The 16,335-nt window shown below is 38.6% G+C and overlaps 2 protein-coding genes across 2 annotated transcripts; both read right to left on the bottom strand.

The window, feature by feature from the left end:
• Window positions 1–633: 633 nt before the first annotated feature.
• On the bottom strand, window positions 634–1,169 carry LOC148170719 (uncharacterized). The gene is made up of 2 exons (XM_088041986.1): window positions 772–1,169; window positions 634–720 (listed from the first exon to the last, which is right to left on the bottom strand). The coding sequence occupies exons 1-2, from the start codon at window positions 993–995 to the stop codon at window positions 678–680; spliced, it is 267 nt and encodes an 88-aa protein (XP_087898112.1). The 5' UTR covers window positions 996–1,169; the 3' UTR covers window positions 634–677.
• A 4,572-nt stretch (window positions 1,170–5,741) lies between these two features.
• LOC148170720 (uncharacterized) lies at window positions 5,742–6,551 on the bottom strand. Its single transcript, XM_088042249.1, has one exon. The coding sequence runs from the start codon at window positions 6,549–6,551 to the stop codon at window positions 5,742–5,744; it is 810 nt and encodes a 269-aa protein (XP_087898375.1).
• Between the last annotated feature and the right edge of the window lie 9,784 nt (window positions 6,552–16,335).

The following is a 16,335-nucleotide window of genomic DNA, read 5'->3' on the forward strand; positions in this document are numbered from 1 at the left end:
TTTCACGACTTTGTCGATGAAAGTCATGTTTTCATAATGGGGCCAGTTTGAACACCCTGCTGCTCCTCCACTGCCAGTAGGCACCGCATGTAAAATGCGCCTTTCCTTGACGTATCGCTGACGCATAGCCGTCCAACGTGTCTGGCACATCCCTACTGCAAAGACACATTATTTTATTTTATTCGTGCAACGTAATAAAATTATAATTATTGATAGAAATATGTAATATAAAAATACTTACCAGTAGTACTCATAATCTCTGCTACCGTCCCCCAAGCATTTTCCTTCGCAATTTTGTTTTTATAGTCGGTTGCGCTGGTGTCCCATAAAGTTGGGAAAGCTCTTACCAATTCTATCAATTGGGCGTCATTAAACTTCCCGTCCATGTTTTGATATTTATTAAAATCACACAAGTTTACAACACGTGCTCGTGCCGGGTTCGTGTTGAGCATGCGCATTTTGGACGAATTTAGCGTTAGTCGCAAGAAAGTTAAATATAAAGTATTTTCAAGGTTAGCGCTTAACACTACGGCTAACACTAAATCTTTATAAACGAGGGCATTCAAATGTATGTGTTTAACTTTTCTGCGATTAAGGCAAAAACTAACACTAACACTAAATCTCCTGTATAAACCCAGCATAAGTCATAAGCACGGTATTTTAGTCCCCCGACTATACTACTCTTGAAATAACCAGCAGATATTCAGATCCCCGTCATTTCTAAAAATAAAACAATGCAAATATTGAGCATAACATAAAATCAGTGTTTACCTTTTTATTTCAGTTGGCCACATTTTAGGTGGTAATGTGGCCTCATCAAAATCCTGACCTGATTGACATGGGCACGGGTCACAAGCATAAATAATCGCAATCCCGTAGGCACTTAGTGGATGTCTGCTTACAAATTTTGAATTCATTGGTTTATACTTCATGAGTTGTTTTGATAACATTTTCAGTTCCTCTCCTGGTTGTGGTAATAATTGGTGGTTCAACATTCGGAACTCCGCGTACCATGTGCAGTATGGCTTACTTTTTGACGGTAGCGGCTTAACATCCTCTACGACAAAGCCTCTGGGGCAAACTCGTATAATATACTATACTAATGCTCTTCTAGCAGACGCAACAATATCGGCTTGCCTATAGTAAGCACATGGCAGAATCGATGGTAGGGCCTCTAGATAATAAGAATAAACCATTAAATCTTATTTTAATGTTTTAATAGGTATCTACCTACCATTCGTCAAATTGGGATAGTTTTCCATCATGTAACATGAACACAAATGGCAGAAGATGACTTGTGGGTTCTCTGGTTGTTAGAACACACTAACTTGAGTACGATAGATTAAGTTTTAAATGTTTTACGTATTTAAATAATAGATACAACTAACTAACAATAATAATTAATTACTAATACACGTGGAAACTTTGAAGACTGTGTATTGGCTGTGTATCAGGAAAGGAACAACTAACACTTAACGACATCTCGACATCGACTAGCGCTTAGATTAGTTAGAGTATAGATAGCCGACTCTATCACTCTCATTTTGATACCGAATCTATCGCAATCTATAAAAATCTGGCCGTACTATTTTGAAGAGTCTAGACAACAACCACACCAGATGATGGTGTTTGTCTTTGCTAACTACAACATTGGTTTTTGTCTTTGCTATTTTAAGAATAGGTTTTTATCTTTGCTATTTTTTCTTTTTATGGATTTGATAGAAATTAAAACAAAACAAAATATAAAATAAAAGTGTATATTAAACGCAGTAACAAGTACTGGAAACAATGAGTTATGATAACTGTGTTAACACATCCCAATTTTCAATACCTAATTCAAGATCATATGGTTCATACTATACAATGATCAACTTAAAATATGATGATTAATCAATTAATTACTAACAAACACGTTTTCAAGAACTAAGAGAAAATGTTAAATAATAAAATCCACTTAATGTTTTAAAGGAAAAATTGTATGTTGGAAAAATGTATCAAATTCAATTACATCTCCCAACGTATACATTTAAAAGAAAACATAAACTAGAATATATGAAAAATGAAGGTACACGCTGGTACTCCATATAAATTAAACAACAATTACATGTATACAAATACACTATCTGTGTAAGATCATTCGTAAGGATTGACCACAATCAACCCAAGTTAACAACTATTTACCAGGCCAAATTTAAAGCAGACAGTGGAAAAATTTTCAGTCTGCTTCTATAAAAGCACTTTCAATCAAAATGTCCCAAGCAAACTTGAAGTTTTTGGTGGAATCGCCGATCCTGGAATTGTTAATCCGCTGAAGCCAAATATTAGTAACATTTTTGTTACTGGAGTGTGTACTCTGAAAATATTGGTTCATATTAGATCGTAATATATTAAAATGATTTTCAGTCTTACTTTTTGGACATATTATCACCACACCCAGGAACACAACACCCTGTTCCTCCTGTAGTCATTTTCACAAACAACATTATAATGCTAACTTAGGTAATTAAACTACTAATTATTTACACTACACAACCTTATCACTACATTAGACACTAAACTAAAACTAAATTAAGAAAATACACAAGGAAATTCGGAAAACAGAAAACACTCTTAATGAAAGCGCAAAACAAAATGCAAGTGCAAATTTACAGACTCTGCACAAATTTGAATTCCAAGAATCTGTCAACGACTGCTGCGCTTGAATTAAATTACCTAGCGCCCCCTAGATCAGAATCCGGAAACAATAGTTTATGTTAAGGCCAGATTTTTATAGATGGCGGTAAAGTAGCTGAAAAGTTCATCCTATGGAGTGCTCGTGCCTTGGACTAGCGCGGAACGCGGAACGGAAATGGAAATCTATAAACTACCAACTTTAGAGTATGTAGCGCATGCGCATATAAAATCCACGCCACGTTTTCGAATGTTCTTCAGGCCGGCGCTTCGTCAGCGTCAGCCTTCAATGAAATTGGCGCTTTATTCAAACGTGGTCGATATTTGTCAAAAAATGACAAATTTTATAAGTAAATGCTTGAAAATATTTAAGTAAAAATAAACCAAAAAACATGAAATAAATGGTTTGTTCTGTGTAGTATACCGTTTTATTATTTTATTAAAAGTACAATCAACCACTTGAAAAAATATATTGTTCCTGTGGAAAATTTTGTAATTGAGGGGGCCTACTAGTACAAAATTCTAAACAGTATAAAATCTTTGAAAAATGTTCATTTTAAAATATACTTTAAAAAAACAAGACAAGACGGTGAATTCGGTTTGCTCATGAGGGCTTGTTCGAACTTGCATGGCCAAAACCGTATTCATATATGCTGAAATGCCCCCAACAGAAAAAACAGGGTTAAAAGACGAATTTTAAGTGTTTTTAAATGGTAACTTTTCTTGGCCGAAACCGTATTCACGTTTGATAAAACAGGATATATTTCTTAAAATTCGCTTCGCTCATGAGGACCTTGTCCGAATTTTGACTTTTTAAAAAACGGTGAGTTCTAAAACTCGGGCAAATTCTTTAAAAAATGTTAATTTTAAAATATATCTTAAAAACGGGAGTCTTCACGATTTTTCTGCTTTTCCGTTAACCCTTGAAAATCGGGGTGTTTTCCTTAAAAAGTAGCTGTGTTCTCAAGGGGCCAACTTAGTAGTATCACCATCTGTAAAAATCATTCGTACAAATTACCACAGTTAACACAACTTAACAATTATTTGCCAGGAAAATTTAAAGTGCGCAGAGAAAAATTCTTTATTGTGCCTTCATCTGCTAGCGAAATGACCCAAGCAAATTGTATAATTTTTGGTGGACTTTCCCGCTTTGTTTCATTAGAGACTAGGCAAAAACTTTATCTTCTAAAGAACATCGCCTACCCCTGGCTTGAAGTGGCTGATTGCGAATTTGAGATTTTATAAATCAACGTGTTGATGCTGTCAGGTTTTTGAAGCAGCCAAGCAATTCAGGATTTTTATTAATCAAACGCATCTTCTGCTTTTGGGATTGCTGACTGCTTCTTGGCAATTTCAGTTGTCGACGAAGCCCTGACATCTGTTTGCGCGGAAGACGTTCGGGTTCCGTCAACCGTTTAACGTATTAACTTGATGAATTGTTTTAACTAACATTTTTTTCACTATTTAGTTTATTCTATTGTTACAAAAAGAAATATAAACATTTAAATATTAAAATGACAGTATTTTTTTTTGTTTAGAATAATTTTAGCTTGTAATTATGAATAAAACGAATAAAATCCCGGTCCATGAAAAATTGTAAGTTTTACATGACCGACAAGCCTGTTCCCTACTTTGCTACATTTTTTGAATGTGGGAAAACGCCTTTTAAAATATCAACAAATTCTCCTATTTTTAAATTACTTTGACCATAAAGCAGTTGTTTTTTCACAATTTTAAACCAACTTTGAACATTTCTATTACTTAATCTAATTAGAGGGAACAAAACTGGGTACAATATGTGACCGTTGTTAGTAATTCTAAATAAAATACGGATCTTGTTGGAAACCTTAGAACTTCAACTCTCTCTGCTACTTCTTGCTGCTTTCGGGAAACCTGGCTGATTCCATAGGCTTTGCTTTTTGAAAAGTCACGGCAATCATCGCGGCCATACCCAGGTCCTCCGCATCACAGTGGGCAAGTGAAAAATTTAGAGGCATTGAGATGATATCGTGATTCTGCAATGTTCCTAAAATTTTCTTCTCTTCTTGGCCAACGCTCTGCATTCAAGTGTTGAAAGTGCATGCATGCATTCTAGTATCAAAAATTAGTAATTAGGTAGTGTACAAGATGGAAAAAATAGTCTATTGTTTCAGTCAAGTAATTTGGCGAAAATTTTTATATTTTTTTTTATTAAAAAGATGTTTGTTTAATCAAGATCTACCACTAGTTTAATTTAATGTTCTCATTTTTTTACATTCTGTATCTCTTATAACACATTAAAGTGATACATGAACGAAATTGAAATATCTACATTTTTGCTCATATTTTAAGTTTAGAGCAACATGAACAAGTCCATGCTTGAGCTACTTGCGTAGGTTTTTACGTAATTATAAGGACTGTTCAAAAAAAGGGTACAAATTTGTTTGAAATTTTTAAAATAAATTACTAAAAGTTTTTGACAATACATGTGCTAACAGTGTCAACTGAAGGATTTTGGTACGCGTGTTCTTTAAAGACACTCCACAAAAGTGATGGTGTAAGACCTTAGTTAGGATGTAGTGGAACCTTTGCCTATGCAGTCATTCTGAAAAATCGGTTCCAATCGTGGTATGTTCGTTCGTTGTTGGTATCTCTTGTCAAAAGTTTAGGAATTTATTTTTGATTTTCGAGCAAACACTTGGATTCCTCTTCATTGGAAACAAACAATTTTGTTAAATTATCCATGAAATTTGAATTTTGTGTCTTTAAGTGTAAAAATTTTCCCATCCGGGCCATTTGCTGGGGGTACGATTGACTCCCAGCTAATCGGTTCCTTTTCAGGGAACAATTTTTGTGCTTCCTTCTTTTGATCTTCCTCCGTTAGCTCGGTTTCTGACCAAGTTTTAATCTTCTTGGAGACTATTTTGTAGCCTTGGCCCCACAAGTCGTTATCAACCTCTTGGCAAAGTTTGTCCCACGCCTTGCATTTCGCTTTTTTAATGCCTTTTTTTGGTTCTGGTATTCTTTAAGTTTTTTGGCTTTTTCTTCTTCGCTCACGTTTAGTTTTGCATTGGTTCTTACCATTACTCTTCTCAATCTGAGGCATTTTTGCCGGAAGTCACCGATCTCTTGGCTCCACCAATGCACCTCTTTGTGTTTGGCGCGTGTTTTTTTTTCCTCGGATATGTTTCGTTACAGATTCTAGTTATTATAGACGTGAGCTCGCATGGAGTGTATTCCTTTTTTGTTTTTTCCATAAGTTTTTTGGCTTTTTCTATAAAAAGTTCTTCTCTGTCTTTTATTAGTTTCCATCCTGTTTGCCTTATCATTGTGTTTTTATTTTGAGTGGCTTTTATTTCAAAGTAGATGTATCTGTGGTCGCTCATTGTCTCGTCTTCCATAACTTTCCAGTTTAGTGATTTGCGAGCTACATTTTCTGAAGCAATTGTGACATCTAAGATTGCCGTCGAATTGCCCCTGACAAACGTTGGTTCATTTCCTCTATTTAAAACTACCATATTCTTAGCTGCTACCCAGTCTGCTAAGAGTTTGCCTCGTTTGTTTTCCATGCTACAGCCCCATTGCCAAGATTTTGCATTAAAATCTCCCAGCAGAGTAATGTCTCCCCAGAAGTTTTCGGTGCTTTGAAATAGATTTCCTAGTTCCTCTTCATATTCCAGGATTTTTTTGTTTGGAGACATGTAACAACTATAAACTCTTCCTAGACAAGTTTCTATCCACACAAATCCTTTTCCATTTCCTTGTTTAATAATTTTTATTTGTGGATTTCTTACTTTGAGAGCAACTAACATTTCTTTGTCCTTGTGCCAGGTATCATCGTTCTGTACTGCGTTGATGTTGGGTTCACTGATGGCCACTATGTCTAGTTGGAGTTTCACCATCGTTGCTATTAGTAGATCATGTGCTGCTCTGCATCGATTTAGGTTTATTTGGAGAATTTTTAGTATGACGGAGTCTTTTGTCAAGGTACCATGCTTTGTTTGCCTCAGCCATTTTTTTGTTAGGTTCACTTACTAGAGCCAAGTCGGTAGCCGTTTTCCGGCACGTTTGCCTAAACAAGTCTATTGCTCTCTTATCCCTGTTTAGGTTAGCTTGTATGATTTTAACTTTCATACAATGGAGCTCGCTCCCTGTTGGTGCAAATCTTTTAAGGCTTGCCTATATTTGGGGCATCTGAAGCTTTCAGCCTTATGGCCTTTAGCTTTACACAAATAGCACGCTAGATCGTTCGCGCAATCTCCCATTTTGTGCCCCATTTCTCCGCACTTGTGGCATACTTCTCCGCCTATTTCTTGGCACAATTTTGCGTAGTGTCCTATTTTCTTACATCGGAAACACCGTGGGAGAATAAGTACTTCCTTTACTCTCCACCTGTTCCAGGCATTTCCGATGCGACCTTTTTCCACCAGGGCCATGGCTTCCGTCTCCCCCAGCGACACATACGCCCGTTTTAGTCCCTCATAGTTCTCTTTTTCTATAATTCGAGTGTCCGTAAGTATCTTCTCAGTGTCAGTTCTGTTTAGCTCTTTTCTTATTACCCTGGCTACATCTGCAGTGTCCGTTGCTGCATCTATGTCTAAGAGCAAGATGCTCTTTTTGCGTACATCTTTCACTTTCGCGCGTTCTTTCATTCGTGATTTAATTTCATTTTTAAAGACGGCTTCATCTCCTTCAGCCTTTCCCTTAAATCTGATTTCAATCTCTCCCTTTTTTGTTTTTTTAATGCGTTTGACATGGATATTTTCAACACTAATGTGTCTTTAATTTCCTTGAGGATGTTGGCGTACGTGTTGCTTTCCATATCTCCTAAAGGATGAGCTTCGTCTCGTCAAGATCTTCTTCAATAGCAGAATGTAGCCGTTGATCGGATAATTTCTGCTTTTCTTCAAAGCTCTCATCCTTCTTTTCCTTCTCCCTTCTTAGAACTTCTAATTCTTCTTTAATTGTTCTAATTTCATTTTCTTTTTGATGAACAATCTTCCACAAGTCTATCTTTTCTTCGGTTTCCGCCTGCAGCATTTCCTCTGCCATAATTCTCTGGACGTTTTCTTTTTTAAGATCCCTAGTCACACTATCTACCATATTGCGGAGTTGGGATGCCATCAGTTTAACTGCCTTATGGACGTTTGAATTATCTTCTCCAGATTTCACTAATTCTGAGACCTTTTTTTTAATTTTTGGATACTTACTAATACCTGCTTCTCTGTTTCAGGGATTTTAATCTTTTTCGGAGAGAAAACATCTCCTACCGAAAACGCCCTTGGCCTGTTAAGAACCGGTTCTTCGTCCGTGCTCTTAGTTCGACCCCTTTTGCCATCCGAGTGTAACGGTCAAAATGCGCGGTGGTGGAGATATCGAAAATTGCGCCCTGAATGGTATCATTCGCGAGTTTTATCTGGAGGAAGTTACTTGATTGGAACCAAGTAACCACAGTTTCTTCTGTTACCTGTTCCAGGGGTGGCTGCTTGGACACCAGTTGCCTCAATTTTAGAGTCCATGTTTCTTCCCTTATTTTGGTTTTAGTCTGGTTTTTTGTTGTCCTGGTGATCCTAAAAGGTTTAGTATCAATACGGGAGTCATTGTTGTGTCGTAATTCCTGTTGTAGTCAAATTCCCGGATGTCTGAAGACTTCGTCGGTTTTCCGCTGAACATTTTGTAAACAAACCACATAATCCTACTTCACGATCAACTGTCATCCAGATCGCCCGGTTATTTTGGTTATCGTAGGTTGGTGCACTGTCCCTCGTGACGTGTTTCCCCTTTTTTGTACAAGATGTTGAGGGAGGGCCGGATCTTCGGTCATTTTGGTTTTGGTGTTATCATAGTGAGGATTGGTGTGTAAACGGGTGCAAAAATCATAAGTTTTGGAAATCATCCTTGTGTGTCCTGGATTTTGAACAAGGGATTCCTAATCGACATTGTCGGATAAGTGATTAGCAACCCAGATTTTTTTGGATTGGAGAGGGATTAATCCAATCCTTACACGACCTGGTCGGATTTGAGGGTACCACCAATCTCACCCTCATTTAAGCCGCCCTCCATCACAGGTGACTATTGAGAATTCACGATATTTCTGGCGTCCCCATACTTATAGGGATTTTCCTCCATCACAGGGTTTCTTTCTTTTTTTTCTTCTTTCTTCCTTTCTTCTGTGGTTTCTTCGTCTTCCATTTGGTGTCCTTCCGTGGAAGTTCAAGTTCGTGTTTAGCAGTCCCGCTCCGGAGTTTTCGACCCAGGCAGGAGGAGCCGAGTTCCTGCTGGACATCCCGGATCCCCGTTGAACCGTGGGAGGAGCAGCGACACGATAAGTACCCCTATGTAACCACGCGAACGGTTAGCTTAATTAAGTCGGGAGAGTAAATGCATTGACAGCTGTCCGCGTGTTTCCGCCGTTCGCGCACATTTTCTGACTTCAGCCTACGGAATTCCGCCATTTTGTAATGACTTCAGCCTACGGGATTCCGCCATTTTGTAATCGTCAATGATTAATTAATTAATTAGATAGTTTTGTAATTTTGTAGCTTGGTAACATTAATTCTTTTTTTTTTGCTTGTAATATTTTGTTAAACAGTCAATTGTGTTAATATACATATTTTCCGTTGGTTAATCTTTTTTTTTTTGTCGTTTATTTGTGCCTCCGAACTATATTCGGGTTTGAGTAGTAGCCTCCTTGAGTCCGCGGTCTTGTAGAAACCCGTGGCGCTCTCATACCATCTTGTTGGAACCCCACCCTTCTCCATTGGGGTAGTCGTGGCCGAGATCGCAACCAGGCTCAGGGGGTAAGAAGGAGCAAGGAATTGTTCCGGAGGAAAGGAGCATTACACGAGTTAATTTCAGGTGAGCTCAGGTGAGTTACACTCTCCTTTCTCCCCGGCACTGGGGATCTACGGACTTTCGGCTTCCTGCCAAAAAACTCAGAAATCTCCTTCTTTTCCTTTTCATTTTCACTGCGGTTGCTGGCTGACGATCGAGAGGGGCCCGCGCGCTCACCACCTTCCTCGACCGGTACTGGGTTTCCGACTCCCTGCACCGTAAGAAAATTATTTTCTTTCTCTTCCGTTTTTTTGATCAGGTTTTTTCTTCCTGTGCATTTTATACCTCCTGCCAGCTACTCTCCGGCCGCCCGCATCGGATCCGACGCCGACCAGGAGAGCCGCCCAATCTGGGACAGACGCTTCCTGGGTTTTGTTGTTGAGCTGCTTTTGGTTTTTCATCTCTCCCCCTTGACCTTACAGGCATGGGTGGCCCTACCAGGAGTCTTTTTTTGTTGTGCGCCTCCCGCCGGCATTGCTCTTGGGTTCTTAGAGATTACTTAAGCCTCTCCACCACAACAAGGTAGCAGCTCCTAGGAGAGGGAGGGATGGCTTTGAACTGACCTGACCTGACCTGACCTGACCTGACCTGACCATGCGGGATGGTCTCCTTTGCAGAGGAGACAGGTTATTGTGTCAGAAGGACACTTGTTGGAGGGATGGCTTTCGGGGCATTTGGGATAGGCCAGCTTGTTGTGGCAGGAGGAGGCGGTGTGCCCAAGCTGGAAGCACTTGGTGCACAGGAGAGGAGCGGGTTTTTGAGGGGTTTCGATGGCTCGCACTGATAGCGCTTACCAAAAAGGATGATTCCTTCCTTGAGGAGGAAGTCGACTGTGGAGGTGGAGGTCGTTAAAACCCGAAGGAGGTTGCAAAAATTGCCCGTCTGTCTGGAACGGATGCGCCAGACATTCGAGCATTGAAGATGGAGGTTGCGGATGGCGTTTAGGACTTCATCGATGTCGTCCTGGATGTCTTTGATGACAATGGACATTTGGGGAGTTTTGGGGGCATTTGGGGGAACGGGTTGCGCTGAAGGCTTGCGGTGCATTTGCACGATCGAAATGGTCGGGCAGTGCAAAGATGTGCTTGGAAATTAGTAGGAAGGGCTTTGGTGGTAACTAGAAGAGCTGTGCGGTTCCAGTTAACCACGAGTTTGGAAATGTCCTTGAGAAGCAAGGACGTAGTGAGAAGACCGTAGAAAGATTTTTGCGAAGAGAAAGCCTGGGGAATGTTGCAGATTGTGTACCGGAAGGGGTACACATTTTGGGAGGTTGACATTTTCACTGAATTGTTAGAGGAAAATGAAAATGCTCTCTCACGAGGAGGGGAGCGAGGTGGAGTTGGAGTTTTGTTTTCAGTTAAAACAGACTTACCGGATGTCGCAGTTGAATACTCTGATGAGCTCGCATCACTGGCACTTGCACCGCTGGCACTTGCACCACTGGCACTAACACTCGAGTTTGCACTTTTCACGGCGCGAAGGCGAAGGTTGTGAGTACTCATCGACGGAGCGCGATGTTGAGTACTCAGAGAACACTTCAAGAATGTCCGACCTTTGCCATCATGGTCACGTTTATTTTCTGTTCCATGTCTTTCAGCTGACTCAAGATTGATGCATTTTCTGTTTGTCTTTTTTTTCCATATTAATCACCAACTTTGGTTGTGCTTTCAATTTGGCCATCATCGTGTTGTCTCGTCTGAACAGGCATAAAAATGTCTACAATCAGGTACAACAATCTTTCAGTCCAAAAATGTCACGAATTTTCCGATTAACAATTCTCGAATTTTTCGATTAACAATTCTTGAATTTTCCAATTAAGAATTCATATAATTTTAGATTAAGTAAAATGTAGAATAAAAGCATTTAAAATTTAGGGTTTCTAAAAAGTCCAAGCTTTCAAGCTAGCTGCACCATTTTATGTTGGCGCAGTTACAAGGACAAAAGCAACCTGAAGAACTTACTATAGTAGTCAGCTTTATGAAACGGACTGTAGGAGATTTTTGTAGCCAACTCAAATATCGACACAGAAATTGTTATGTATTTGCCAGGCCAGAATCGATAAGTCAAAAACTGAGAAAACGTCAGTCTCATAAGTAGTCTCAAAGATCTTACCTATTTTTACCGTTTTGCAATAATAGTAAGCGCAAAAAGATCTTCCACTCTGAATGATATGTACTATTTTATCTTTAAAGGGAATCGTACCATTTTTTATAAGAGCAATTTTTTACTCAGATGCATGGTTATCTAACTGATCGACGCCGCCCATATACAGGTGTCCCAGAACGCTCGCGCTTCCTTTTAATAAGGAATTCTCCATCAAAATCTGAGTTGATTGTAGTACCGCACAATGTTCAGGCCCTTCTAGTTTCTGAGTTACAAGCTCTTTAAGTTGCTCATTATCGCTAGATTGCATTCTATTGCTACATTACTTGCGAAAATTTTTCCTTAAATTGCAGGAAGATGCGCTGTGAATGGTCATCTTTAAATACTTGTAACTTGAATACTATAAATGCCTGAACATTGTGCGATACGGCAATCGCCTCGGATTTTGATGAAGAATTTCCCATTAAAAGGAAGTCTATTTATTTTTTGCGTTATACAAAATTTCTGAAATATCGTGCTTTGCGTTTTGAGAATTTCCTCATTGTGGATGCCCTCAATTCTTTGACAACAAAATTACTAAAAGTTGAAAATTTTTTTTCCTTCTTGGTCATGTCAATTTTGTCCATTACTTTTAATGTTTTTTTTTTAATAGAAGTGTCAGTGTCAACGTAGCGTATTTTCATCAAAGTTCTTTTACCAGCTTCACTGTCTTCATCAGCGCTGTCTACAGACTTCTTCTTTTGTTTAAAATTGACTTTTGCCTGCAGGTGTGTGAATTGTCGAACTTTCATGATTTTCTACTTAACTTCCTTCAAAATGATTACAATCTCATAATTTGGGTCTGCCAATTGAACGTTTTTTGGTATATTCATAATTTTATTTTGAAATTGAAAAATTGGAATTACCAAGAAGCCCGTTGATAATGAAAACTTCCCAGTGATTGGGTGTGACTGAATATTTGCCATTTCGTTTACTTTCGAGACTTATTTAGTGACGTCATAATTACGGCAAAAAATTTTTTTTCGTAGCTGTGGGTTTGGACAATTTAGAGTGAAACAAACGTCTTGCTGATTTCCAATGCTAAAGAAACTAAATATACCAAGCAGCGCAAACCTCCGCCATGTTTGGGTTTTTAAGCGCGCCAATTTTAAATTTAGCAATGTCTTATAATAGTAATACAGAACGAAACAGAGGCCAACTAAAATTGACCCGCTTTTTTTGAAAATCTACGGGTGTCTCAAATCGCCTCTGTTTCGTTTTCGTTGACCTACCCTGTATAATAATTTGAAGCTCTTCTTGGTTTTACTAATGGTGGCCCAGTCAACAAAGACATTGAAATCGACATAATTCCAGAAGTTTGAAATTTTTGTGTAAGATTTTTTATTTCAAACAGCCTTTGCATTATCCGAGTTTTTTTTATCTCAGCAGGGGCTGGTGAACCCTTATTGAATCCTTCACTGTCTTCTGTTGTTGAAATAGGTCGCTTTCTTGGGGCAATACGAGTAAAATCTGAATCGCTATCAGCGGTTCTGAAGAATATATTTAGATTATCCATTTTGTTAATATAATTATTTACATACCTGCCATCATCTGATGAAGATGGTAACTTTCCTCGAATTTCTTGTTTTAAAGTGCTATTTGAACTACTAATTTAATTTCAGAGTTAGAACAGATTTTTTGATTCACAAAATGTTCCCTGTTAGGTAGACTTTGAACTTTGTAGAAAACAGGAACCTACCTAGCGTAGTTTGGTGAAATGATTGTTGTCTCAACAGTGCATAAGGTTACATTCTCCTTTGGAGGGAATGCGTTAAGGGTTTCCACCCTGTTAGTGTTAATGAAAGACTGACCAATAAGGATGGGAATACTTTGGGTGTCACTCTTCATGACGTAGACGTCGACATCGTCTTCGGCTTGGTCGAGTTTAAGGTGAACTTTAGATTTGTCGAAAGATTCGCGTTGATCTATATTAAAGGTGCTACCTGGTTTATCCAACAAATTATATTTGTATTTTTCAAAAGAATATAAAAATCATCAACTTCTTTTCTGTTCAATCCTTGTGACCTAAATTCATTAGCATATTTTTCAAAGTAAGTGGAATATATGACAAATTAAGTCTTTCTTCAATTTTAATAATCAAATCATTATAAATTTTTGTAGTTTATTAGCAGTCATCCCAGATACATAGGCCGTGGCGACATCAACTGGTTATACCGGATTTGGAAACTTGCTCTATGCGATGTTCAATAGAATTTTTGAGAGTCGAAACAATTGGAGCCAACGGAAAGGGGAGAAATTTGAATATAGAAGAAAAAGCAGAACAAGTGGGTTTTCGATTGCGTCCGGCGGGGCTACTCACACAAGAAACAAAAATTTCAATTGGATCCTGATTGAAGGAACGGGGAATTAGATATTTAAAACCCTTTGCAGACAATTGATTCCATGTAACTGAAGCTTCACAGGGTAAAAACCCCATTTGAAAAAGAAGGAATGCGAATACGTTTAGAAGAAGAGTCAGTATAGTACATAGATTCAAGTATGGGAATTGATTTAAACCAAAGATCATGGTGTTTAGAATTGGCAGAAATTGCGTAACGAAATGATTGGCTATTTGGAGGCCTCAGTTGACTACCATTCACGCGATCAAAAAGATTATTAAAAAACATCAATATATCGCTTGTATCCACTGCAGGAGGATCCAAATAGGTCTCGGATTCTGGGCATTGATGCCCTTGCCTCTATTGCGGAAGCAACTGTGCGACTAAAAACTTGTGTGCAATGTCTTACACTCATTTTTCGAATTCTCGTCGGAATAATATGTTCATCCGTTAACTTTACGAATTGACTATATTTATTTTTCCCATCAATTCTATACAATTCCATCACATGGTTCCAAGATGCTCGTTTTTCTTTGCCATCTTGAGAGAAAAACTTGAAAACTTGAACATTTGTTCCACAAAGAAAATCCAAACCATTCAACAAACGCCGTTTTATTGGATGACAAACTGAACAGTCTTTGAAGGAGCCTATAGCTCTTCTTACTCTGCTTCATTAATGACAAAGCCAAAATTTTATCATCAAGTGTGAATCTCCTTACCCGGATTGTCCTCTGCATAACCCTTTCATTCACCTTCCCTATCTTAACCCTAATCGGCCGAGTTTTCTTTCCGTGATGTATTCCTAAAAAATAATTCATTTTATTAAATGTCTCACAAAAACAAACGGTAACTGCTGGCAATATGACCACACTAGTTTATACTAATTAATAAATTATTATTTTTGCTTTGCTTCATGACGTTAACAATGTGGCCATTAGACCCTCTTTTACCGTAAGAATCCACACATCAAGTTTACCAACAAATCTGATAGGAGAAAACCATAACCCTCAACAACCGCAGAAATAATTTATATTGAAACCTCCATCAAAACGCCATGTTACAAAGTTAATAATGTTGTTTACCGTCTTTGATTATGAATCTAAGATGTTGCTTAAGTGCTTTGTAAATAATTAGCATTTTTTGTAACTAAATGTCTTCTAAGAATGTAAAATTATTATAAATAATATTTTTTGCTTACGCGATGTTTTAGTGAAGGTTGTTCTAGACCTAACAGGGACGGATCCAGGTTCATCCAGAAATGACATGGGCTGAACACCTAAAAATAATTATATTAATTTTCGTTGTAATTGGCCAATAGCAATAACAATGATTCAAAAGAAAAAAATTAATTCCCTTCGTCAAATGCCGTAGATGTTTGAGGGTTAAGGATCCACAAATACCTTCGCCTTTGATTTTCTCTCGTCAGACCTTGTTTTTGAGGTTGACGTTGAAGGTTGAGAATTCTCAAACAGTCTGGCCCTAGGCTCATACATCTTTGATGTTAGGTCCTTTTCGCCGCCATCTGAAGAGCTTCTGTAAAACATGCAAAAATTAATAAGAGAACTATTTTAATGTTAATATTTTATATTACACTCGAAGTTCTTTGGCGTAACCAATGTGACTTCTGGCGGAGAAAAAGAAAAGCAATTCTCTGATGTGGAGTCCAATGTAAATCTTTTAATTCACTATTAATATCTTTAAATTTTATAAATAACATACAATTAATCAGGTAAATTTAGACTTGGCAAGTTTTTTTTTTTTTAATTGCCTTAGCGTTGCGAAACACGTTGAGGCGTCTTTCGACGCATCTTTCGATCAGCTCGACAAAGTCAGGGTCTGCATGCTCCCAGTTGGGGCTGCATTGTCGTTCAAGATTTAGCGCAAAAGCCTCAGCTTTCTCCTCCTCTGTGTAAACGACTCCGTCTTCACCGTGAATTGGAGGAAGCGGCTTGCGCTGATTTCGAAGAACTTTGGTCATTCTCCACAATGAACAGTCCTCCGTGGTCAACTCTTCGAGTTTTTGGCACCATTTACTGTTACGGTACTCCTGAACTCTCCGTCTGACTTGTGCAACAAACGATTCGCATCGGCTCGATCTGCTGGAGCTAGGGTGCGGCGGTACCGCCTTCTAGCTCGGTTTCGATCTCGCACTAGGTCTCGAATGTTTGGCGGCAAGCCGTCACGACGTGTTCTTAGAGACACCGTGGTCGTAGCGTCAGTTTTCGCCTCTCGGACGCAGTTCTCGAGGTTTTCGATAGCTAGATCGATATCCTCCTTCTCCCAAATCCGGGGCTCTGAAGAAGAAGTGTAAGTGTCTCCTTACCAGGCGTAAACCATTCATTCGTGCTGGCAAACTTAACATCTTGTAGGA

Source organism: Gnatocerus cornutus, chromosome 7 (assembly GCF_029298725.1).
Source record: "Gnatocerus cornutus isolate USDA-ARS CGAHR chromosome 7, icGnaCorn1.1, whole genome shotgun sequence".
Taxonomy (NCBI): Eukaryota; Metazoa; Arthropoda; class Insecta; order Coleoptera; family Tenebrionidae; genus Gnatocerus; species Gnatocerus cornutus.

Coding starts and splice junctions, on each gene's coding strand:
- LOC148170719 (XM_088041986.1), bottom strand. CDS start 995: ATGTTGAACCACCAATTATTACCACAACCAGGAGAGGAACTGAAAATG. Junction 721..771: donor TGGCCAACTGAAATAAAAAG/GTAAACACTGAT, acceptor TTTTATTTTTAG/AAATGACGGGGATCTGAATA.
- LOC148170720 (XM_088042249.1), bottom strand. CDS start 6,551: ATGGTGAAACTCCAACTAGACATAGTGGCCATCAGTGAACCCAACATC.